This window comes from Phaseolus vulgaris, chromosome 9 (genome assembly GCF_000499845.2).
Source record: "Phaseolus vulgaris cultivar G19833 chromosome 9, P. vulgaris v2.0, whole genome shotgun sequence".
In the NCBI taxonomy this organism is placed as follows: Eukaryota; Viridiplantae; Streptophyta; class Magnoliopsida; order Fabales; family Fabaceae; genus Phaseolus; species Phaseolus vulgaris.
This window is the reverse complement of record NC_023751.2, coordinates 3,336,262-3,361,008: the sequence shown is the minus strand read 5'-3', so window position 1 is coordinate 3,361,008 and position 24,747 is coordinate 3,336,262. Positions and strand designations below refer to the sequence as shown.

Sequence of the window (24,747 nt, the reverse complement as noted above, 5' to 3'; positions counted from 1 at the left end):
TTTCAGATTTTTCGTGGACCCCACAATCTAAATAAAATAATATTTTTTTGTGCCACGTTGACAGTTGTATTGTGGAGCAACACATTTAGGATTGTCCAAAAATCGGGACCCTTAATTAAACTAGAAGTTACTCAAAAGCAAAACCAAATTAACATGAAACTTCTTTTATTTTATTAGTATATCAGTATATTTAAATTAAAATCAATAATCACTCTCATGTCTTACAAGAGTGTCAAACTATGCATACATATATAAAAGTAATAAGAAGGTGATATCAGATGAACTGGTACAAATATTTTTTAAGAATAGGAGGCACGAGCTTTCTGTAAACATTTTCTGAAGGATGAAAACTATCCCAAAAAACATAGTCTCCCACATTTTGACACGTGGTGTCCAAAGGGTTGCAGAACACTGCAGACTCTATTTTGCCCGTACCACAACATCCCCTGTCTCCCACTTTAAAACCTGCAATGCAGTTGTAAAAGCATCACAAAATTATAATTTCATGTTTTCTTATATTTTCTTACTTCAGAATTTTCACATGCAAGCACTGTCTTAGCAGACTCAATTATACACAACCTACTGAAATCGGTTAATAACAGTTAGAAATTTGGATAATTGGTGTGAGATTTATGCAATCAGTGGCTATTGTGTGTGGTATAACACATCTGTTATAATTTGCACTGATAATATTCTACTTGTGAATCTCTGATGAAGTTGATTTAGGGTTTAGTAACCTCATGATAGTTGATTTCTTAAAAAATAGTAAAGAATAAATAGTGAGTTTGTAATAAAAGTGAAAGTTGAGATTACCATAATTTTGGTAATTTACAATGATATCAAGTAGAGGGCTGTAAACATCAAGGTAAACCATCCTTGCATGAGGCAAGTTCCGGTTAAGGGAAGCCAACTCCTTTGCCAGTTTGTCGTTGAATAACTTGGCCGCGTCATTATACTTTTCTGCACATTTTTTTTCTATTCCTCCCAATATTGTTCTCTGAAATGGCACACACCCAATTGGTGGAGCACTGAATACGCCTATCCTCCGAGCACCCAGTTGATATATTTCCTTTCAATTATATTGAGAATAATTAATGTATGCACATTTTGGTGAGATAATTAATCAAAATAACATTAAAAGAGTGTTCATTGCATATATTCTTAATGAACTTATACACAAATGTGCATGATTTGCTGAGACTGAGATTAAATTTGTGCATACCTTTAAGAAACTAGCAGCTGAGCTAACCATAAGGTCAGTGTAGGTTGGGATATCATACTGCACTTCTCTAGCATGACTCAAAAAGTAAGTGTTGGAAATGTCGTTGCTACCTTCCACCACAAGAACAATACTATTGGCCAGGATGAACTTCGTTCTGTCTTCCCCAACAAGTTCTTCAAGCTTTCTTATGTACTCTCTGAACATGTCTATTTGACCAGACAATGATATAGCTGTCTGGAATTAACCAAAATAGTAATCAAGTAAGAATATATAGAAGAAGCAAACACCTTTTTCTGTTATTAACCAAAATTTAGGAGCTGAAGGAGAACAATGAAACTGAAAGTATCCCTACCGCCATTTTAGATGTGAGAGGATCGTACCCTGAACCACCAGATGCAAAACAAACACCAGTGAGAAGATCATTGGGTTGGAGATTTGGATCGAAATATGCTGGTAAAAGATCCTTAATGCCTAGTTCTTCAGCTGATCATGATCATATAAGAATAACAAATCTTGTTACAATAACAATAAAATAAATTATATAATAAGATCTCGTTTTAAAATATATTTGGAGTCTGCTTGATTTATTTAAAAAATATAAAATTAAAACAAAGAAATAAATTATATATATATATATTATTATTATTATTATTAGTCTAGTTAACCAAAACCTTGCTTTTAGAGAGAAAATTTATTTATTACACTGGTGTTTTAAAATATCACGATGCATTTGTCTTCCAAAATACATCAACTAAGTTGAATAAGCCTTTCCTAGAAAAAAAAAAGAAACAGAATCTTCTTCAGAAATACATCAACAAGTTGAATAACTTTTGTTACGAACTCGGAACATTAAATACTACAATATATTTTAATATAAAATATAAATGAATATTATTTATACGGTGTATGATTTCTCACCACACATTTCTTTCCACACCTCCCAAGTTGTCTATGTACTTCACACAGGACTGTTAGAAGATTAAATTTCTCCCCTTACCCTCCCAAGACCCTTTGCACTTGTAATGATTTGTTGTTGGATAATAATATATTGACAATTCGAACTTTTTTATAGAATTATATTATAATTTTTTTATTATATATATTTATTTTACATTTTGTATATATAATCTTAAGAATTGTCGAATTATATTTTTGTTGTTGTTATTGTAACCTTTTTCTATGAGTAGTGTGACTCAATGAATAAAATATTTTAAATTACACTATTTAAAAATTATTTTTTACGTTAAAACAAACTTTAAGATTGTTATTTAACATACTGAAAGTTAAAAAATCACTTCTAATTCACACAATCCAAAAAAAAAATCGTGTAAAAGATTATTTCCTTTGGGATTAAAATAACTTCGTATAAATCCAGAAGCTATTTAAGTCAAAAAATGACTTTGTAAATTCAACAGATCACAGTATGCGGCATTATATGAGAGAGAAAATGTTAACGTTAAAAAACAATTTGTTTCATTCCCATATTTGTTTTTTAACGTTGTGAAACATAATAAAGTTGGATAACAAACTAACGCAGGTACTGTTAGTAAAAGAAAAATAGGATTACAAAAATACGAAAGATAGTGGACGATTTACTTATTAAAAAGCTTATTTAAAACACACCAATACTTTTATTTTAAATTACAAATATAACATATTTTCGAACAATTTCCACTAATTTAAAATTTAAAAAAAAAATATAAAAACATAAAAAATAATATAAAACTAACATAAAAATATTCGATAAAAACATCAAAGTAATATATTTTAGTAATTGGTAGCTGGATTTTTCCAATTTCGACGATATAAAATGTGTTTCAATGGATATTTAAAGCCAATGATGAACAAATGTTTAACCATTGTTGCAAATCACTTAAATAAGGAGGTCGTTCCATAATAAAAAAGTGATGTGTCGTGTTGGTTCGTTCAATTCTTGTGTGACTTTTACTAGAGCTCTTAAATTAAAATAGTATTTTCAAAAATTTAGAAATTCTAATTGATTCAAAATATTAATTAACTTTTCACAAAGTTATTTCCCAAAATTAAGTGGAAATGAGTATAAAAATATTATATCAATTGAATTATTTGAAAATGTGTTGTAATAATAATTAAAAGATGATACGACATATATGTATATTTAACTATAACACAGACACTGACATGGACACTAATACGATACGGATACGGACACGAAGATACGTATAATATCTAAAATGTAGGATACGGGGACACGAATCTATAAATTATATAATTATGAATTATATAAATTGACAATAAAGATTTATGTGTATAAGTATGTTCCAGATTATTTTTTGGAGCAGAACAATATTTTTCATGATAACTGGTTAAAAAGATTTGTTTCTTATTTTTATAATCATAATAAAAATTTATTATTAAATTTTTAGAAAATTAATGTACTTTTCCTTTTTAAAATTGTGTTAGAACCGTACTAGAATTGTCAGAAATCTAACAAATGCTTTTTAAATTGGATACTTCACGAATACGTGTCCTACAAGTATTATACGAGTGTTGGTGTCCGATATGAGTATCCGACACCGACCCATTATTTAAGAAAAGTGTCTGATCTTCATAGATATTTAGTATTTAAAATTTTCGTTTAACGGTTAAAATATCTTAAATTACAATATTTGAGCACTATATACATATAACACTGTCATGATTGAAATGAAAATAAAATTGAAGGAAAAAAACTGAAAAGAATGATGTACCTATAAGGTCGGAAGGAACCTTGCCATTACCGAATCGACCAGTTGGAATGGCTCCTTGAAAATCTCTGCCATAGGGAGGGAAATTGCACTTTGCAAGTGTCTGTGTGTTGTTGTTGTTGTTGCCCGTGTCCATTATCGAATCTCCGAACACCAACACTGCAGGAACCCGGAAATTTGGTGGAAGTTTCACTGCACCCTTCGTTTTCCAACAAACCATCGTCAGTATTAACATCAAACGGAGCACAACTGAAGAAGGAATTAAAGAACAATATTCCATGGCGCTGCTACTTCTTTCTCACTTCAGCTGCATTTAAATAACTCACTCCGACACAACAAAACCTGTGTGCCACGCAATTGTGTTAGTTTAAGCTCATTCATTGCACGCAAGAAATTTTTTCATCTAACTTCTGACTGCACGGACAATTTATTTATGATCTGTTTCTACTTTTTCTTCCATATATATAAATATTTATATATTTAATGTCACGCAAAAGAATATTTTCTGTCCATTGATCACAGGTTCATTAAATAATAATCTGGTGTCAATCATCTGCGGCATGTTGTGAACAAAGGATGGGAAAAAGATATTCACAAGAGTCTTACCGGATAAAGATTTTACAGATAAAACTCGTTAGGCATTCAAATGAATAATCAAACCAAACCAACACTTCTTTAACAAGACAAAATGTTAACAAGACAAAATGTTAGTTAAGAAAATTAGAAACTAATTTTAGAAACTAAAATAATTAGTTACAATAATAATTAAATTAGAGACATTTTTTAAATTAAAAAAAAAATTTAAATTAGTTTCTGTTATTATTAAATAATTTTTAAATTGGTATTTAATTAGCAATTAAGATTTTAACTACCAATTATTTAAATTCTAAATTTGATAGAAAAACCTTGGTTGCTAATTAAATACTAATTTAGAAACCATTTAACAATAATATAAACTAATTTAGAAATCAAAAATTTATTTAGTTCTTAAAATAATTTCTAATTTAATAATTATAACAATTAATTAGTTTATTTTTCTAAAATTAGTTTTTGTTTCATAATTTTAATAAGAATATGATCCTTTACCTAATATTTTTGCCTCGGACTTAAAAGTAGAGAGAAAAATTGTAGAAAATGATGAAATATTAAAATTAGTAATATAAAATATTATAACATTTTTGTATTTGTTCTATACTCTTTAGGGCACAGTGTATAGTAAGAATGGTAAACATTTAACAGTACAGAAAGAGACCCATACTGGCAATGGCAAGACATTGACTCACTTGCAGTGACTTTATTACCCGCAGAAGAACGTAAAGGGGAAACTGGACCGCTTTGTTTATTATTTTCGAATGTAGAATTGATTTATGCAATTCACCTTTTTGGCACGGAATTTACATCTTTTTTCAATTTTGGTCATGGGAACTATCTTCAAATTCAGTTTTTGAAAGGCTTAGATAATGTAATTTTTATATTTAAAAATAGAAAAAGTGAGTTTGTGTTTTTTTAGCTCAGTAGAGTGAGGAAGAATAATGGGAAAAAATATAAAAAAAAACATTTGTAAGTATGTATTAATATAAAATCAATAAAATTATATGTATGTGTGAGGCTAGGTAATGAATATATGGTAAAAAATTATGATTTATGTTTGAGGTTGGGTTGTGAAGTAAGGGATCAAACCCAATTATAAAATAAAATATCCTCCAAATAATGAAAAACATATTAATTTATTTTTTGTTAGGAGCACTGATTTCGAAAATCAACTGTATATGTAAAATTGTGATTAGTTTAGAATATAACTATAAATACAAGACAAGAGAAAAGAGGACATTAGTCATTATAAAATAAAGAGAATCATATTTTATTTTATCTGTTTTTAGAATTTTTTATGAATATGTATAGTTTACATATGTATTGTTTTTGTTAAGATGTGTTTTGGTTTAGTTCTTTCGTATTTTTGTATTTTTTTTAATAATACTTTTTTTATGTGATGACAAATGATTGTTGTTACTTGAGGTGTTAGTCTAGCTGAGATCTTAAGTTGCATAATAATATCTAAAATAAAAGCTTTTATTTAAAAAAAAGGAGATAATTATATAAAAAAAATAGAATAATTTAATTGAAAATTATTCTTTCTAGCTAAACTAAATCTTCTATTTAGTTTTAATTAAGAAACGTACCTGACTAGAACACTAACATAATTTGTATATTTAAAAATAAAAATATATATTGTATTAAAAATGTATTACAAATTAAATTAAAATTTGGGGGTGGATTAAAGAGGAGAAGAAAAATAGAAAAGAATGTAGGTAGAGAAATAATTTTATTTAGTGAGTAACCTACACCCAGAGAATACAACCTCTTTTGACGAAATCCCCACTGAATCCTAGGCAACACTTGATATGGGTGATGATTTTTTGACACTCTGCTCCAATTTACACTCATAATAAAATATTAATATTTATAATAAAAAAAAATTAAAAAAAAAATTAAAAAACGTTTTTAATGAAAATATAGATAATATTAAAATGTTAAAATAATTTTAAAATTAAAAAAATTTAAAAAAATTAAAATATTAATATTTATAAAGTGTTGGGGGAAGCATGTGAAAAAATCATTTTCCACTTGATATATTGATGTCAAGTTGTCCCTGTTGAGTAATAGAAGTTGTACTGTTATAATAAGGTCCTCTTTCATTCAAAGTTTCAATTCCACCTCTTTGCATCCAATAACTCATGTATGTTCTCTCTCCTCCTTTTGTTCTCTGTTAAAACCTCTTTTTCACAAAATATGTGAAAAAACTTGAAATTGAAAATGAAGAATTTGTTCATAAAAAAGTATGTTGTTTAGGAGGATAATTTTGGGTTTAAACTAATTCCTAATTCCTAATTCCTAATAAGTAATATAACATGATATCCTGAATGCATAGTTAATATATAATTTGAGAATTATTGATTTTGATTTTAATTTATTGACAAGTTTGAGTTGACCCTCACCTACTAATTGAAGAAATATTAATTTCCTCATCTGTTCCTCCAACTGTATTAGGGTAATGAAGAGAGTAGTTGTGTTTCTTTTGGGCTAAAGGTCGGCAGTGGGCCAAGTGTACGTTTGTTCGCAATTGTGTTCTTCAAACTTAATTCATGTATTAAACATACAGATATGCAAAAACTCTCATGAGATATTTTGTAATACTTATTATATTTAAAATTTTGAAAATATTAAAAATATATTTAAATAGAACATAAACTAAATAACTTTAAAAAAGTTAAGATTACACATATTAATTAGTTGTTTAAGATGTTATAAAATATTTATATTAATTATACTGTAAAATGTATTTATAGTATCTAGCACACATTGATAATAAATTTTACACACAAAAAAACAATGTATTAATTATTTCATAAAAAATAATTACGTCGTGATAATAATTATACAACGGAAATAAATTATAACAGGTCTTTGATGTAATTTGATATCCAAAATATTTTTTAAAGATTCATATTATGACTTGTTCCAATCCATGCATTTAAAACCAAAAACATGATAGAATCATATAAACGATATGGTCATAAAACAAAACAAAAAAGGAAAAATGAAAAACATATATATAAGAAATTGAGATATAACAGTTATTAGAGTATATCAAACCTAACACATATAGTATTCTTAGTTTACTCATTGCATTAACATTCATGAAATGTTAATAGATAATATTTAAATATCAAGTCAGAAAGTAAAATTTAATTATCAAATAAGAAATTTCAATAATTAAAAAATAATAATTATTGTAAAAAAAAAATAGAGAGGAGGATGTTGGAAACCATCTTGTCAATTGAGTGCAATGCCTTAAATATAAGTGGGACTAAATATGGTTGGTTTTCTACCGCTAAAAAAAACATGATTTTTGGTGGGTCAAAAATGGAATAAAATTGGCAAAAATTGACGTATAAGTGTCGGATTTATGTGAGCCAACAATCTCATAAAAAAACTGTGAAAGCAATTGGACATTATCGTCAGACAGTGAATGTGACGCATATTGCATGGACCAAATCGATGTAAAACGGACGCAAATTTCGTTAGTCAAACTGACGCAATTACGGTGGCTTTTGCGTGGGCCAAACCGACGCACATTTATGAAATCATCAATGCGTCGATTTAACCGACGAACAGGAAAAAAATGGCATCAGATTTTGCGTGGGTCTGGCCCATGCAAAAGCTGACAAATGAATTAATTAATATAAAATAAAATAAAATATTGCGTGAGCTTGGCTGACGCATAAATGGAATGAAAAAAAAAATTATATTTTGTTCTAGCCATTTTACCTGTAAACAAGACATACTAACCAATTTACAATCTGGATTTAATATAACAAATTATTTTCATTCACACCACAATCACAATACAAAAATAATTCAAATAGTTAAACAAAGTCATTTAGATAATTTGATGCATCCAAATATTCAAAGTGGATATAAATACGTATAACAAAACTTAAAATTAAAAGTGTACTTTAGAATTTGACTAAAAGTAGTAAAACTTAAAATGTTGAATAATTCAATTACGTAAAAGAATGTTAATGAAAGTATAAAATGAATCCCATAGTGATATGATATGTGAAAACCTGTAAAAAAATATACAAACAATATGAATAAATAAATGAAATAATTAAAATACTTAGTAGATAATAAAAATGTCAAATAATTAAACTTACAGTCTAGAATGCAGTTTAAGGGACAAGTTGGTCATCCTGCTCTGGATCATACTCTTGATCGAATTGAGTTGTGCTAGTAGAAGCATTTTTGTCACGTTCCTAAATCATTTCTAAACGATAAAAAACTTTTTTTTCCCAAACAAATTATGATATTTTTTATTAATTTTGTATCCTTTTATTAATTACGTAGACTTTTATTATTTAATTCTCCAAAATTTCCAGTCATATTCTATCAATTATTAAACCCAAACTTTAATTTCATTCTCATTCCAAACAACATTAACAAAAGGTCCATATTAACTATGTCGATATTAACCGTGTACATATTAACAATGCATACAGATTTAAAAAGTTCAAACATATGTCCATTAACTTATTCAAAAAAATTGAAACTTTAGTCTCATCATAATGTTCATTCACACCGCAATATTCATAAATCAACACACAGCCCACCAGAGACCACAGGTGGAACAGAGCAATAAAATTAATTAAAAAAATTTTAAATTTTAAAATTGTACCTGTCCAAGCTGACCTTTGTGAAGTAGGAGGTGGGCTCAACAAAGAGGCGGGAAGAAGGCAATATCTGAAATGAAAAATAAGAAAAAAACTTTGAGGGGGATCGCAAATGGAAAAGAAGCAAAAAATGAAGACTAAAATATGAGAAGAGAAACAACAAGTGCAACGGATGACGGGGCAGTGAACGACGGCGACAACCATAGAAGCGAAGCAAAGCTCTGATGACGACGGTGGAGCGCTGACGGTGACAATAGAGTGCAACATCGATGGTGGAGCATTGACAGTAACAGTACACTACAACGAAACAATGGAGTGCAACGTGCAGCTAGAGGCAAATTAAAAGAGAGGAAAAATCAATTTAGGATTTGTTATTTGGGGAAAACATGAGTGGGGCACACCGTGAAAATTTTGCTTAAATAGGTAGACTATGCGTCGGATGCGGCCGCATGGCTTAAATACAACTTAATTTAATTAAAAAATAAATTAAAACTTTAAATTTTTTAATTCAATTTATTTTAAATTTATACAACAAATAAATGAATTTAATGTATAAAAGAAATGCATTTAATTAAAAAACTTTCTTTAAATTATACAAAAACAAATTAATTTAATTTATAAAAAATTAATTTAATTTATAACAAATTAATTTAATTTATAACAAATTAATTTAATTTATACAAAAAATATTCATTTGATTTATACAATAAAAAGTTAATTTAATTTATACAACATAATATATATTTAATTTATTCAAAAAAAACTATATTTAATTTATACAACCAAAATTTCTTTTAATTTATACAACAAAAATAAATACATAATTAAATTAAACTTTGGTTTAGAAAACCATTTATCCTTACAAGTGTTCTTTATATGTATTATGATTTAAAAATAATCAATTTATTAATGTCTTCGACGAAATCAAAAAATAACTTTTAATGTGCAAAATTGAAAAAAAAAAGTTTCCTATCAACCATTCTATCAATTTAAGTATAATTTGTACGGGTCATAACATCTACTATCACGAATATCAATGAATCTTATTATTGAAATTGCTCATGAAGTTCTCTTTTAGCCTTTATAATCGAGTTCTTAGTTCAACTCTTACCTTATTAACTAGAATAAAAAACACAAGTACATATGCTCCACGCAAAATGTTAATGGGCTAGAGTTATGAACTTATAATCCAAAATCTAATGATCAACTCTATTCCATGATTATAAATTTATTCTATACCAGACTCGATCGAAATGGAGGTATATATGTTACATTTATTAAGAACTAAGTCTACTAAAATTACTATGTCAAAAACCTATTATTCATGCAATGAGAATTGTTTTACATGTTCTTTAATACAAGGTCAATGACATACAGTAAAATAACCTAAATCTATGAATTTGTTCTTTAGTGTATTGGGAAACTATATGAACACACTTATATAGAATATTGCACATTATTATGTCATCTCGTGACTCAAAACTTACTACATTATTATGTGTTTCAGTTGGAAAACATCAATTTCTTTTGTATATCATATCCAATAACTATAAGAATTACATTTATAGAACATGTGGTCAAATTTGGGGTAATCTAAGAATTAGGAATAAGTTACTTACTCACACACTTAGTCTTAATATATATGTTTCTATCATAAATATTTTCGATAAATCTTTAAAATGATCTTATGCTTCATTTATAACAAGTAACATCTTTTAAATCACAATGAATATCAAAGTAAAATTACCAGTTCATTTAACCATTACACAAATATGACATTCAAATTTATTTAAGTTATCGATAAAAAGTTTTATTTTATTTTCTTAACTTTACTTTCAAATTTTAGGATAAATTGATTCTCTATTTTAAACAGATCCATTATATTTTATATTAACTAATTACTTCATGTTAAATTCATATTATTAAATTTATGTATATTTTACATAATATTTACAAAATTAAAATAAGTATTTCTTTTTACTCAATTATTATTTTTCAATTCTTTTTAAACTTTTTAAGATAATTTCTTTAAATAATTTAAAATCAAACACTTAATCAATTTAATTTGACTAACATATATCAAAATTATTAAAATTAAAAAATTATAATAATATTAAAATAAATAAAATTTAACATAAATACAATAAACTATTAAAAATTAAAATATTTATTACCATATTATACATTAAATAAATATAAAATCAATAAATTCTAAAATTTAAATATTAAAATATAACTATGCGTGGGCTATAACCCAAGTACAATTATTTTTCCTACTACTTGCATCGGTTAGGCCGACGCACAATTTAAATTAAGCATCGATCGTGGTCGATACAAAATAATTTTTTTTTAAATCTCTTTCTGTATCCGTTATGTGTCAGACAATCCACGAAAAAATTACTTTACGTCGATTTTGTCGTCGAAAAACGCGTCTATATTAAGCCCACACATGTGAAAGCTAATGGGTTGTTTACTTTTAATGTACAAAAATTGAGTAATTTATGTTTTTACTTACGAAAATATATAACATTAAAAGTACTTATAAAAAAAAGTTAAATCGTACTTCAAACTACGACTTCATTATAAAAGACATTTCTTTCAAACAAGTTTTTTTTTTCAATTAAAACAAGTCACATTTTCAAGCATAATTTCCGTTATTTTTAATACATTTGAAACTGAATACGATTGTTTATATTCAATTTTAAGAAAATAAAAGAAAATTGTGGTTGCAGTAATGTAATTATAAAATGAAATTAACTTTTTTATATTATTTTGTGACCAGTATTTTTATATTGTTTAAAATGAAATTAACTTAGCTCTCGAAGAACCATGACTCATGATACCAAATGATGGATTGTGCCTTCATAGCTGATTGAAATTCTTTGAATGTTGAGATGAATTGCAGAAGCTTTAATTGAGGAGGCGTGCAAGGATGCTCACTTGGAGCTATGGATTCCTTGAAGGTGGATGCTAAGTATGGAGAGTGATTGGTTGGGCCATATCACTTGAGCTAGGTGGAGAAGAAGACTAAAGTGTCTATCCTAAGGAGGCAAGACAAGAGTGAGAATTTGGCTAGCAACTTTGGCAGCAGTTTCACTCATTCATTAATCTTACAAAAACATAAGCCAAGCACCTCAATTTATAGGAGAGAGGACTGAACATTTTGGAGCCAAAATTTGAAAATTCAAAATAAAACTCTCCAATGAGAAGGTGTCATGTGGAGTCATGTTTTCCATGTTTAGCTCACACCTTCCATGCTAAATCCTCTCCACTCCTAGGTTGCCATGTGGACGTCTATGTGCTCCATGCCAAGGTGATTTTCGTCCTCCAATATACCCTAGACGTTTTAGGGTTATATTGGGTTCAAAGAAGCCCGATTGTTACCCTAACTAGTCACTTTTAACCATAACTAGACCTATTTTACTATTGGCTCAAATACAAGCCCAAAAACCTATGCTACTTGCCCAAATATTTGGTCCAATTATTTTATGCTACTAAGCTCAATACATAGCCCATGAAATCCTAAACAACTTTATACAATTTATTTAAGCTAAATCTTGACCCACAAATAATGTTGACCAGTCAGCAAAAACTCAGTCTTCTTGTGTTCTTCTGACTAAAGCTTTAGTTTATGTTTTGATTACTTGGAGGTCTTCTTGGATATATTTGTACATTCCTTCACCCTAGAGTTGTCCTCTTGAATGGGCCTACAAAAATAAACAAAAGCTCAATTAGACCCATATTTGCAATTAAATCAATAAACAACCTCTAGGTCTCCATCCTCCTTATTATGGAGTTGTGTGTGGTTGGACGGTTTCCATCACATTCTCTAATGACAGTCACATTATGCATCAACAAGTTTGGTTGGAATTAATTATGACAATGACAGTGTCATCTCATTTTTCTCTTTTTGAATGTTCCCAACTCTTTCAGTATTTATTCACAATGTGCATAGACTTCATAAACTTGGTCTTGCATCTATAGAATCATTTACTAGTATACTTTGGTTTCAACACCTATTTACTAGTTATGACAACTTACCCTTCAAACTTGTTCAAAACTAATTTTCATTCTGTTTTGTGTTTATATTTAAATTTAATTGATATATGAATTTGTTTGGGAACTTATGAAGTGGGGAAAATATCATTTGATTGAGGTGACTTGCGGTTCAAAACCTCTTAGAATTTCAAATCATTCACTAAGCTAATTAGTTAGAACATGTTGGTGCATACAGTTGTTGGTGAACTAATAAAGTGGTGCATGAATGTGAAAAAAATTAATATAATTTTAAAATTATTATATTATTTTATATCTTGATACCTGACCTGAGAAGGACTTAATAAACAAATCCGTATTAATGTTATAAGTAAAATAAAGGATTGTGATTTTATTAGAAGGAAAAAATTGTTAATTCAAGATAATAAAAAAAGTATGAAAGGTTATATTTGCAAATAATTGTATTATTTTATATCATAGTAGGACCTGTCATATAATGAGCTTAGCTTAATAAGTAATATGTTGTGTTATAATTATAAAATTGTTAGTAATGAGATGAGTTTACATAAATGGGTCCAGGTAACATAAATGTCCCAAAAGTAATAACACAGGTCTAAGAAAATCGTTGGGTTATTTTAGTTCAACATTTTTATTATTTGTCACCTATTTTTTTTATATATGCACCTCTTAAAAGTAAAGGGGGTTTGAAAAGTCGGGAATAACGAGAGTTTCCAAACCGTCGAGAATAACAATGATTTATAAACTGTCGGGAGTAATGGGGTTTCAAAGAATCACCGAAAAGTAATTATTTTCCAAAGGTTCGTAAAAACCGTCGGTAATCCGTTAGCTACGCTGGACTTCCAGGAGAAAATCAAATTACGGATAACATACTTAACGGGGGTTAAAATCGTCAAAAACGCCAAAAATAATTTTCGTTAAAAATAAAAAAAATTTGTAGTGCTATTATAGTATGTTGTTATGTTTTTCTTTTTATATTGGTGAGTAGTTTTCATTTGTTCTTGTTTTGCTCTACAATATAACTATTGAGTAATATAACTTTTTTTCACATTATTATCATTAGCGAGAACACAAGTCTTATAATTATGTATCTGTAATTTTTATTTTATTATTTATATATAATTATGTTTAATATTAAAAATTGAATAAAAGAGGTTATATGTATTTATTATATATTTAATAAGATTTATTAAAACTAAATCCATCAATTAAATATACAAATGAGAAATAATATTTTAATAACTTTAGTGTCACTAATAATGTTACATATAAACAAATACAAATATAAGATTGCATCATCTTTTAGAAACCATCTTTCCTTTAGATAAAATAGTTAATGGGAATAAATAAATAAACACTCTTGTTTCCATCTTCATCTTTGTGCTTTATCATCTGGGTCTTCTTTATCTCTGGATTAATCTACACCTTCGTATCCAAGAAGCCTGAGAACAAAACAAAAACATGTAAATAAGCTTAATAAAACATTTATCTCTTTTTAGTTTTAAAGGCTTAAAAAATTATTTTTGAAGATAGAAAAGAAGTAGTGAATGCTTAATGTTTACAAAACAATCATTCTAGTGCTCTTGATAAAAAAAAAAAAATGTTTGAGTCTTTGATAAGAAAAAAGGAATTAGAGAGGAAATAGTGAATAAATAAGCAACATACGTCGTGTCGATATTTGAAACACAAAAAACAAAACGTGGTTAGGTTTATAGTTGTAATGTCTTATGAAAAAAAATTGAGAAACTTACTCATTTGAGAGTGGAGGAAATAGAGTGAGTGAGGGGAGGTGGGTAAGAGAGTGCGCTGGATGAAAAGTTGTTGAAAATGAAGCTTTGATGCCTCCAAATCTGTGAAGAGAACTTGATGCATGTGCTGTTATGTTTGGGGCTTAGTTCTATGTAGTTTAGAATTTGTAAAATTCATTCTTAATCCAAAGCACAGCTAAATCAATTTGGTTTTGAAAATGAAAAGTGTTTTTCTAAGCTAAGTGAAAAACAACCGATTGATTTCTCGGTTTAGGCAGTTGTTTTACACCCAGCTTGTTTTGAGAGTTTTCAAACTGATTTTGACTTAGTTGACTAACTGTCTAAACCAATTCAACCGGTTAAAACAACATTTCAATCGGTTGATTTTAGAATTTCTTAACCGCTTTTCAAAAACCCGTTAAATTGGTTTTCAGTTGATTTAAAACTGTTTTGGCCCGTGTTTAACTGCCTAAAACGGCTAGTTTGAAGAGCTATAAAACTGGGTTACCCTCCATATTTGAAAATACAGAAAGAGAGATTACGAAACTATTTTGAGAGATATTTGATTCAAGCTTTGCAAGATTGCCTAAGGTTGTTCAATTGGTTCAAGAAGTGAATTAGGAGCTATATGATTTCCTGTACACCAGGTGTAATCTGTTCCTTCTATTCTCGTAATTGTTTTTCATATTATATACTTGTAAAATAGTAAATCTGTAAGGTCAGAGGTTGTTCTGACTGTGTTTGTGTGAAAAGGCAAAGAGGGTGTGTGATCAAGATCACCTCTTTGTGGTGTTGTGTGATTGTAATTTGTTGTTGATTGCTTAGTGAAATACTCAGTGGTTTTCTGGGGACTGGATATAACTCTGGTAAGGAGTGAACCAGTATAAATTGATTGTATGATTTTTTATCTCTCTCTCTCTCTCACTCATTACAAACTGTTTGATGTGGTGTTTGTCTTTGCTGCTATAAACAACCGGTTAAATCGAAATTTCAACTGATTGTTTTTCTGCAAACAGTTTTAACAACTTTGATTTTTTGGCTTCCCTGATTGCTCTTTCTGTAATTCTTCATAAATCTTCATTCTTAACTATTATGTGCTAAAATCTTGTGTTAAACAATTCACAACCAAACTGTTTTTGCCCGTGTTTAACTACCTAAAACGGCTAGTTTGAAGAGCTATAAAACTGGGTTACCCTCCATATTTGAAAATACAGAAAGAGAGATTACGAAACTATTTTGAGAGATATTTGATTCAAGCTTTGCAAGATTGCCTAAGGTTGTTCAATTGGTTCAAGAAGTGAATTAGGAGCTATATGATTTCCTGTACACCAGGTGTAATCTGTTCCTTCTATTCTCGTAATTGTTTTTCATATTATATACTTGTAAAATAGTAAATTTGTAAGGTCAGAGGTTGTTCTGACTGTGTTTGTGTGAAAAGGCAAAGAGGGTGTGTGATCAAGATCACCTCTTTGTGGTGTTGTGTGATTGTAATCTGTTGCTGATTGCTCGGTGAAATACTCAGTGGTTTTTTAGGGACTGGATATAACTCTGGTAAGGAGTGAACCAGTATAAATTGATTGTATGATTTTTTATCTCTCTCTCTCTCACTCATTACAAACTGTTTGATGTGGTGTTTGTCTTTGCTGCTATAAACAACCGGTTCAATCGAAATTTCAACTGATTGTTTTTCTGCAAACAGTTTTAACAACTTTGATTTTTTGGCTTCCCTGATTGCTCTTTCTGTAATTCTTCATAAATCTTTATTCTTAACTATTATTTGCAAAAATCTTGTGTTAAACAATTCACAACCAAACTGTTTTTGCCCGTGTTTAACTGCCTAAAACGGCTAGTTTGAAGAGCTATAAAAATGGGTTACCCTCCATATTTGAAAATACAGAAAGAGAGATTACGAAACTATTTTGAGAGATATTTGATTCAAGCTTTTCAAGATTGCCTAAGGTTGTTCAATTGGTTCAAGAAGTGAATTAGGAGCTATATGATTTCCTGTACACCAGGTGTAATCTGTTCCTTCTATTCTCGTAATTGTTTTTCATATTATATACTTGTAAAATAGTAAATTTGTAAGGTCAGAGGTTGTTCTGACTGTGTTTGTGTGAAAAGGCAAAGAGGGTGTGTGATCAAGATCACCTCTTTGTGGTGTTGTGTGATTGTAATTTGTTGTTGATTGCTTAGTGAAATACTCAGTGGTTTTTTGGGGACTGGATATAACTCTGGTAAGGAGTGAACCAGTATAAATTGATTGTATGATTTTTTATCTCTCTCTCTCTCACTCATTACAAACTGTTTGATGTGGTGTTTGTCTTTGCTGCTATAAACAACCGGTTAAATCGAAATTTCAACTGATTGTTTTTCTGCAAACAGTTTTAACAACTTTGATTTTTTGGCTTCCCTGATTGCTCTTTCTGTAATTCTTCATAAATCTTCATTCTTAACTATTATTTGCAAAAATCTTGTGTTAAACAATTCACAACCAAACTGTTTTTGCCCGTGTTTAACTGCCTAAAACGGCTAGTTTGAAGAGCTATAAAACTGGGTTACCCTCCATATTTGAAAATACAGAAAGAGAGATTACGAAACTATTTTGAGAGATATTTGATTCAAGCTTTGCAAGATTGCCTAAGGTTGTTCAATTGGTTCAAGAAGTGAATTAGGAGCTATATGATTTCCTGTACACCAGGTGTAATGTGTTCCTTCTATTCTCGTAATTGTTTTTCATATTATATACTTTAAAATAGTAAATTTGTAAGGTCAGAGGTTGTTCTGACTGTGTTTGTGTGAAAAGGCAAAGAGGGTGTGTGATCAAGATCACCTCTTTGTGGTGTTGTGTGATTGGAATTTGTTGCTGATTGCTTAGTGAAATACTCAGTGGTTTTCTGGGGACTGGATATAACTCTGGTAAGGAGTGAACCAGTATAAATAGATTGTATGATTTTTTATCTCTCTCTCTCTCTCACTCATTACAAATTGTTTGATGTGGTGTTTGTCTTTGCTGTTATGAACAACCGGTTAAATCGAAATTTCAACCGATTGTTTTCCTGCAAACAGTTTTAACAACTTTGATTTTTTGGCTTCCCAGATTGCTCTTTCTGTAATTCTTCATAAATCTTCATTCTTAACTATTATTTGCTAAAATCTTGTGTTAAACAATTCACAACCAAACTGTTTTTGCCCGTGTTTAACTACCTAAAATGGCTAGTTTGAAGAGCTATAAAACTGGGTTACCCTCCATATTTGAAAATACAAAAAGAGAGATTACGAAACTATTTTGAGAGATATTTGATTCAAGCTTTGCAAGATTGCCTAAGGTTGTTCAATTGGTTCAAGAAGTGAATTAGGAGCTATATGATTTCCTGTACACCAGGTGTAATCTGTTCCTTCTATTCTCGTAATTGTTTTTTATATTATATACTTGTAAAATAGTAAATCTATAAGGTCAGAGGTTGTTCTGACTGTGTTTGTGTGAAAAGGCAAAGAGGGTGTGTGATCAAGATCACCTCTTTGTGGTGTTGTGTGATTGTAATTTGTTGTTGATTGCTTAGTGAAATACTCAGTGGTTTTCTGGGGACTGGATATAACTCTGGTAAGGAGTGAACCAGTATAAATTGATTGTATGATTTTTTTATCTCTCTCTCTCTCACTCATTACAAACTGTTTGATGTGGTGTTTATCTTTGCTGCTAAAACAACCGGTTCAATCGAAATTTCAACTGATTGTTTTTCTGCAAACAGTTTTAACAACTTTGATTTTTTGGCTTCCCTGATTGCTCTTTCTGTAATTCTTCATAAATCTTCATTCTTAACTATTATTTGCAAAAATCTTGTGTTAAACAATTCACAACCAAACTGTTTTTGCCCGTGTTTAACTGCCTAAAACGGCTAGTTTGAAGAGCTATAAAAATGGGTTACCCTCCATATTTGAAAATACAGAAAGAGAGATTACGAAACTATTTTGAGATATTTGATTCAAGCTTTTCAAGATTGCCTAAGGTTGTTCAATTGGTTCAAGAAGTGAATTAGGAGCTATATGATTTCCTGTACACCAGGTGTAATCTGTTCCTTCCATTCTCGTAATTGTTTTTCATATTATATACTTGTAAAATAGTAAATTTGTAAGGTCAGAGGTTGTTCTGACTGTGTTTGTGTGAAAAGGCAAAGAGGGTGTGTGATCAAGATCACCTCTTTGTGGTGTTGTGTGATTGTAATTTGTTGTTGATTGCTTAGTGAAATACTCAGTGGTTTTCTGGGGACTGGATATAACTCTGGTAAGGAGTGAACCAGTATAAATTGATTGTATGATTTTTTATCTCTCTCTCTCTCTCACTCATTACAAACTGTTTGATGTGGTGTTTGTCTTTGCTGCTATAAACAACCGGTTAAATCGAAATTTCAACTGATTGTTTTTCTGCAAACAGTTTTAACAACTTTGATTTTTTGGCTTCCCTGATTGCTCTTTCTGTAATTCTTCATAAATCTTCATTCTTAACTATTATGTGCTAAAATCTTGTGTTAAACAATTCACAACCAAACTGTTTTTGCCCGTGTTTAACTGCCTAAAACGGCTAGTTTGAAGAGCTATAAAACTGGGTTACCCTCCATATTTGAAAATACAGAAAGAGAGATTACGAAACTATTTTGAGAGATATTTGATTCAAGCTTTGCAAGATTGCCTAAGGTTGTTCAATTGGTTCAAGAAGTGAATTAGGAGCTATATGATTTCCTGTACACCAGGTGTAATCTGTTCCTTCTATTCTCGTAATTGTTTTTCATATTATATACTTGTAAAATAGTAAATTTGTAAGGTCAGAGGTTGTTCTGACTGTGTTTGTGTGAAAAGGCAAAGAGGGTGTGTGATCAAGATCACCTCTTTGTGGTGTTGTGTGATTGTAATTTGTTGTTGATTGCTTAGTGAAATACTCAGTGGTTTTCTGGGGACTGGATATAACTCTGGTAAGGAGTGAACCAGTATAAATTGATTGTATGATTTTTTATCTCTCTCTCTCTCACTCATTACAAACTGTTTGATGTGGTGTTTGTCTTTGCTGCTATAAACAACCGGTTCAATTGAAATTTCAACTGATTGTTTTTCTGCAAACAGTTTTAACAACTTTGATTTTTTGGCTTCCCTGATTGCTCTTTCTGTAATTCTTCATAAATCTTCATTCTTAACTATTATTTGCAAAAATCTTGTGTTAAACAATTCACAACCAAACTGTTTTTGCCCGTGTTTAACTGCCTAAAACGGCTAGTTTGAAGAGCTATAAAAATGGGTTACCCTCCATATTTGAAAATACAGAAAGAGAGATTACGAAACTATTTTGAGAGATATTTGATTCAAGCTTTTCAAGATTGCCTAAGGTTGTTCAATTGGTTCAAGAAGTGAATTAGGAGCTATATTATTTCCTGTACACCAGGTGTAATCTGTTCCTTCTATTCTCGTAATTGTTTTTCATATTATATACTTGTAAAATAGTAAATTTGTAAGGTCAGAGGTTGTTCTGACTGTGTTTGTGTGAAAAGGCAAAGAGGGTGTGTGATCAAGATCACCTCTTTGTGGTGTTGTGTGATTGTAATTTGTTGTTGATTGCTTAGTGAAATACTCAGTGGTTTTCTGGGGACTGGATATAACTCTGGTAAGGAGTGAACCAGTATAAATTGATTGTATGATTTTTTATCTCTCTCTCTCTCACTCATTACAAACTGTTTGATGTGGTGTTTGTCTTTGCTGCTATAAACAACCGGTTAAATCGAAATTTCAACTGATTGTTTTTCTGCAAACAGTTTTAACAACTTTGATTTTTTGGCTTCCCTGATTGCTCTTTCTGTAATTCTTCATAAATCTTCATTCTTAACTATTATTTGCAAAAATCTTGTGTTAAACAATTCACAACCAAACTGTTTTTGCCCGTGTTTAACTGCCTAAAACGGCTAGTTTGAAGAGCTATAAAACTGGGTTACCCTCCATATTTGAAAATACAGAAAGAGAGTTTACGAAACTATTTTGAGAGATATTTGATTCAAGCTTTGCAAGATTGCCTAAGGTTGTTCAATTGGTTCAAGAAGTGAATTAGGAGCTATATGATTTCCTGTACACCAGGTGTAATCTGTTCCTTCTATTCTCGTAATTGTTTTTCATATTATATACTTGTAAAATAGTAAATTTGTAAGGTCAGAGGTTGTTCTGACTGTGTTTGTGTGAAAAGGAAAAGAGGGTGTGTGATCAAGATCACCTCTTTGTGGTGTTGTGTGATTGGAATTTGTTGCTGATTGCTTAGTGAAATACTCAGTGGTTTTCTGGGGACTGGATATAACTCTGGTAAGGAGTGAACCAGTATAAATTGATTGTATGATTTTTTATCTCTCTCTCTCACACTCATTACAAACTGTTTGATGTGGTGTTTGTCTTTGCTGCTATAAACAACCGGTTAAATCGAAATTTCAACCGATTGTTTTTCTGCAAACAGTTTTAACAACTTTGATTTTTTGGCTTCCCTGATTGCTCTTTCTGTAATTCTTCATAAATCTGCATTCTTAACTATTATTTGCAAAAATCTTGTGTTAAACAATTCACAACCAACCCCCCCACGAAGAAAGTTATGCAGAATACAACAACCTAAAACAATTTTTGTCGTAGTATCGACATCATAATGTGGCTCAGTCCCACTGGCTATAATTGAAAATTTTATTTTAGTACCCAAATGTTCTCTCAATTACATTTCTAAGTGATGAATGTCGAAGATTAAATAGCTCTTTAGCATTTTGTGGCCCTCTTTGCGAATATTCTTTCAAATTGTATTTAACCCCGCGTTAAGGTGTTATTATATTTGGTTTTTTTAAAATGTTAAAGAACATGTAAGTTTATGTTTTATTTATTTTTAATATAAAATTTGTAATTTTAATTGTATGGTAAAAACAAATAAAAGTCGTGTCATTTTCTTTAATAAATTGAAAGATACACAGTATATTTTTAATTATTTATAGTTATGTAAAAATGTTGGTTTATAAATAATAAATTAGAATACACATAACTTTATCAATATATTGTCTTTGCGCATTATAAAAAAATAATTATACACAGGTGATGTTTAAAAATAATATCTTCTTAACCTTTATACACACTTACTTTCTTATATATTTATTAACAAATACATATAAACATGTTGTTTGGTAAAAGATTGAATTTAAATCAATTACAACAAAAATTTAATCCAATCTATTTAGATTATATCGGGTCAAATTAAATGTCTGTTTATCTAACATATTAAAGACTCGTATAACCATTTCTCCATTGTTATTGTATTATCTTGATATTTATTTAAAAATCTTAAAAATTTAATTTCAATTAAAAAATACAGAATGATCGTAACCATATTTTTATTTTACTTTTAGAAAAAATTGATAAATCATATTCCCTTTGAAATGAATCTAAAAGAAAAACAAAGTTCATGTTTGAAACCTGAAAGTCGTTGTAAGTTAAAAGAACATAAATCATGATTAAAAACTCAATTTATTTATAATAGATTTATGTTTTTAAACAGACTAACCTATATACATAATTGTTAAAGCTGATAAAAAAACATAATTGTTGAAAACGTATATATCTTTTGTAAATAAATAAAAATTACACAATTTTTGTGAAAAAAACTAAATATAGCATAACAGTATCCATTCTTGGTATTTTTTTTTTATATTTCTGTCAACAATCTCATGTAAGTTTTCTATATTATAATGAATGAAGATAGTTTAAAATTATCTTACTATTAATCAATCAGGATAAAGTGAATAATTTGTAACGTTTTAAAGACTTTGAACTAAAATAATATCATGCATATACAATCATTACACAGCAGATATAAGCGTGTTAATTTTTACATAAAATATTCTATTTGTATTGTATTATTTTATTATTTGCTTTTGGAAAATTTAATGCAAAAAAATTATTGTTGTTGCGTTAACAATAAAAAAAAGTATTCTTTTCTCTTTTTAATTTTTAGTTTCGATATAAAAATTTAAAAAGTTATTATCTTGATAATTTAGTTTAAAATATGTTAGTATAGTGAGAAGAAGAATGACAAGAATGATATTAGAAACAATAATTTGATGGACCAATAAGATTTTGGATCAATAAAAATTCTAATGACAACCAAAATTTAGAATTGGGTTTATATAAAATTAGTAATAAACGAAATTTGTGTAAAACGGTAAAAAAATAGATTCAACTAGAATAAATATAAAAATAATAATTTAAACATTTTTTCTAAAAAAAATTCAATAAAAGATTAATAACATTTTATTATACTTATAAATTATTATAAGTGATGTTATTATTATAAATTGATGTATATTATCAAAAATTTAAATTATGATGTATATGTTTTATTTAAATTGTTATGTACTGTATATTTTTAAATGTTAAAGAACATGTAAGTTTATATTTTATTTATTTTTAATATAAAAATTGTAATATTATATATATTATAAATAACATATTTAATTTTTTATTAAAAATATTATAATACCAATTCTGTTCCATTTTAACTCAGATTGAATCGTTAAACCAATTTTTAAAATATATGTAGTTGTGACAAAAAAGAAGCAAAAATCTTCTTAAAATTAACACCGCGGTTATGCAATTATATAAAATAGCATGACTGTTGTTTAAAACCTAAAATAAAATTCACAATTTTGTATTGATTTTGAAAGTGAATACAAATTTTTTTTTTAAATTTGATTTTAAAATAATTTTTGGTTCCCTTTTAAAAAATTCATTTGAAAATGAAAAAAAAAAAATGCATTCACCTTAAATACGTACTAACTTACCGATAGCATAGAAAATATATTTGAGTATACACACTGAGTTAAGAAAGTGGAAAATAACATAATCTTTTTTTTTTTAAGAAACATGTTTCTCAAAATAGTGGAAGGTCTTTATAGCAATAGTAGATTTATTATTTCACCTCATTTTCGTTGTGTAGCTCTATAAATATAAAAATTATAATTTTATCATTAAAAGTAGCTTCTGTACAATTTAAAAACTAGTTTTAAGTATAAAAAGGTTTTTAGATTGTACAATTTACCTTTAAAGTTATTATTGTTTATGGACTATATAATCTAAAACTATTATTTTCAGATTTCTTTCATTGTACAATTTAAAAGTTTTTTTATATAAAAAAATTACTTAAATTATACAATAACAATTCCTTTCTTAAGTTCATCTATGATATTCATATGGATAAATATAACAACTGCAAGCAGAAGATGATTTTGCAGCAACAAGGAGTGACAAGAAGAATAGGGTGCAGTGACCATTAGTTTAAGGTTTAGTCAACTAAGTAAATATTCAGATTGGATGGTACGATAGTCTATTGAACTGAATATTCAGATTTACGGCCATAGGGGAATATTTTTATAATCAGTAACTGTGTAAAATAACATTTTCATCACATGATCAATAATATAAAGTCTAATTTAATTTACTTTAGTATGTTGAAATATAACGGTTGCTTTTATATAAATCCTGCATTTATTTTGCGCACATCAAAACCATTAAAACGTTCACATGTTGTGCATGGAGTTGTTAATACGAGAAAAAACAAGGATATCACCCCCTTGTTATTTCTATTAAAGTTTTGTGATTCCACTTAATCAGAGATATAAAAGATTGAGATGAAAAAACAATTATAAAATATCGGGTGATCTGATCTTAACATTCTAGACAATGTTAACCTTCCGATCTTTAGTTGTTTATAATCTCGAGCCAAACAATATACTCAGAGCTGAACCAATGAA

The 24,747-nt window shown here is 28.7% G+C and overlaps 1 protein-coding gene and 1 long non-coding RNA gene across 2 annotated transcripts; both read right to left on the bottom strand.

Annotated features, from left to right (window-relative positions):
- Window positions 1-148: 148 nt before the first annotated feature.
- On the bottom strand, window positions 149-4,388 carry LOC137821069 (GDSL esterase/lipase EXL3-like). The gene is made up of 5 exons (XM_068625487.1): window positions 3,952-4,388; window positions 1,575-1,705; window positions 1,223-1,456; window positions 814-1,069; window positions 149-465 (listed from the first exon to the last, which is right to left on the bottom strand). Exons 1-5 carry the CDS (start codon window positions 4,226-4,228, stop codon window positions 275-277), a joined length of 1,089 nt encoding a protein of 362 aa, XP_068481588.1. The 5' UTR covers window positions 4,229-4,388; the 3' UTR covers window positions 149-274.
- A 3,984-nt stretch (window positions 4,389-8,372) lies between these two features.
- LOC137821707 (uncharacterized) lies at window positions 8,373-9,571 on the bottom strand. The gene is made up of 4 exons (XR_011082870.1): window positions 9,341-9,571; window positions 9,185-9,249; window positions 8,667-8,765; window positions 8,373-8,576 (listed from the first exon to the last, which is right to left on the bottom strand). It is a non-coding gene; the product is annotated as an uncharacterized lncRNA (long non-coding RNA).
- Window positions 9,572-24,747: the final 15,176 nt, after the last annotated feature.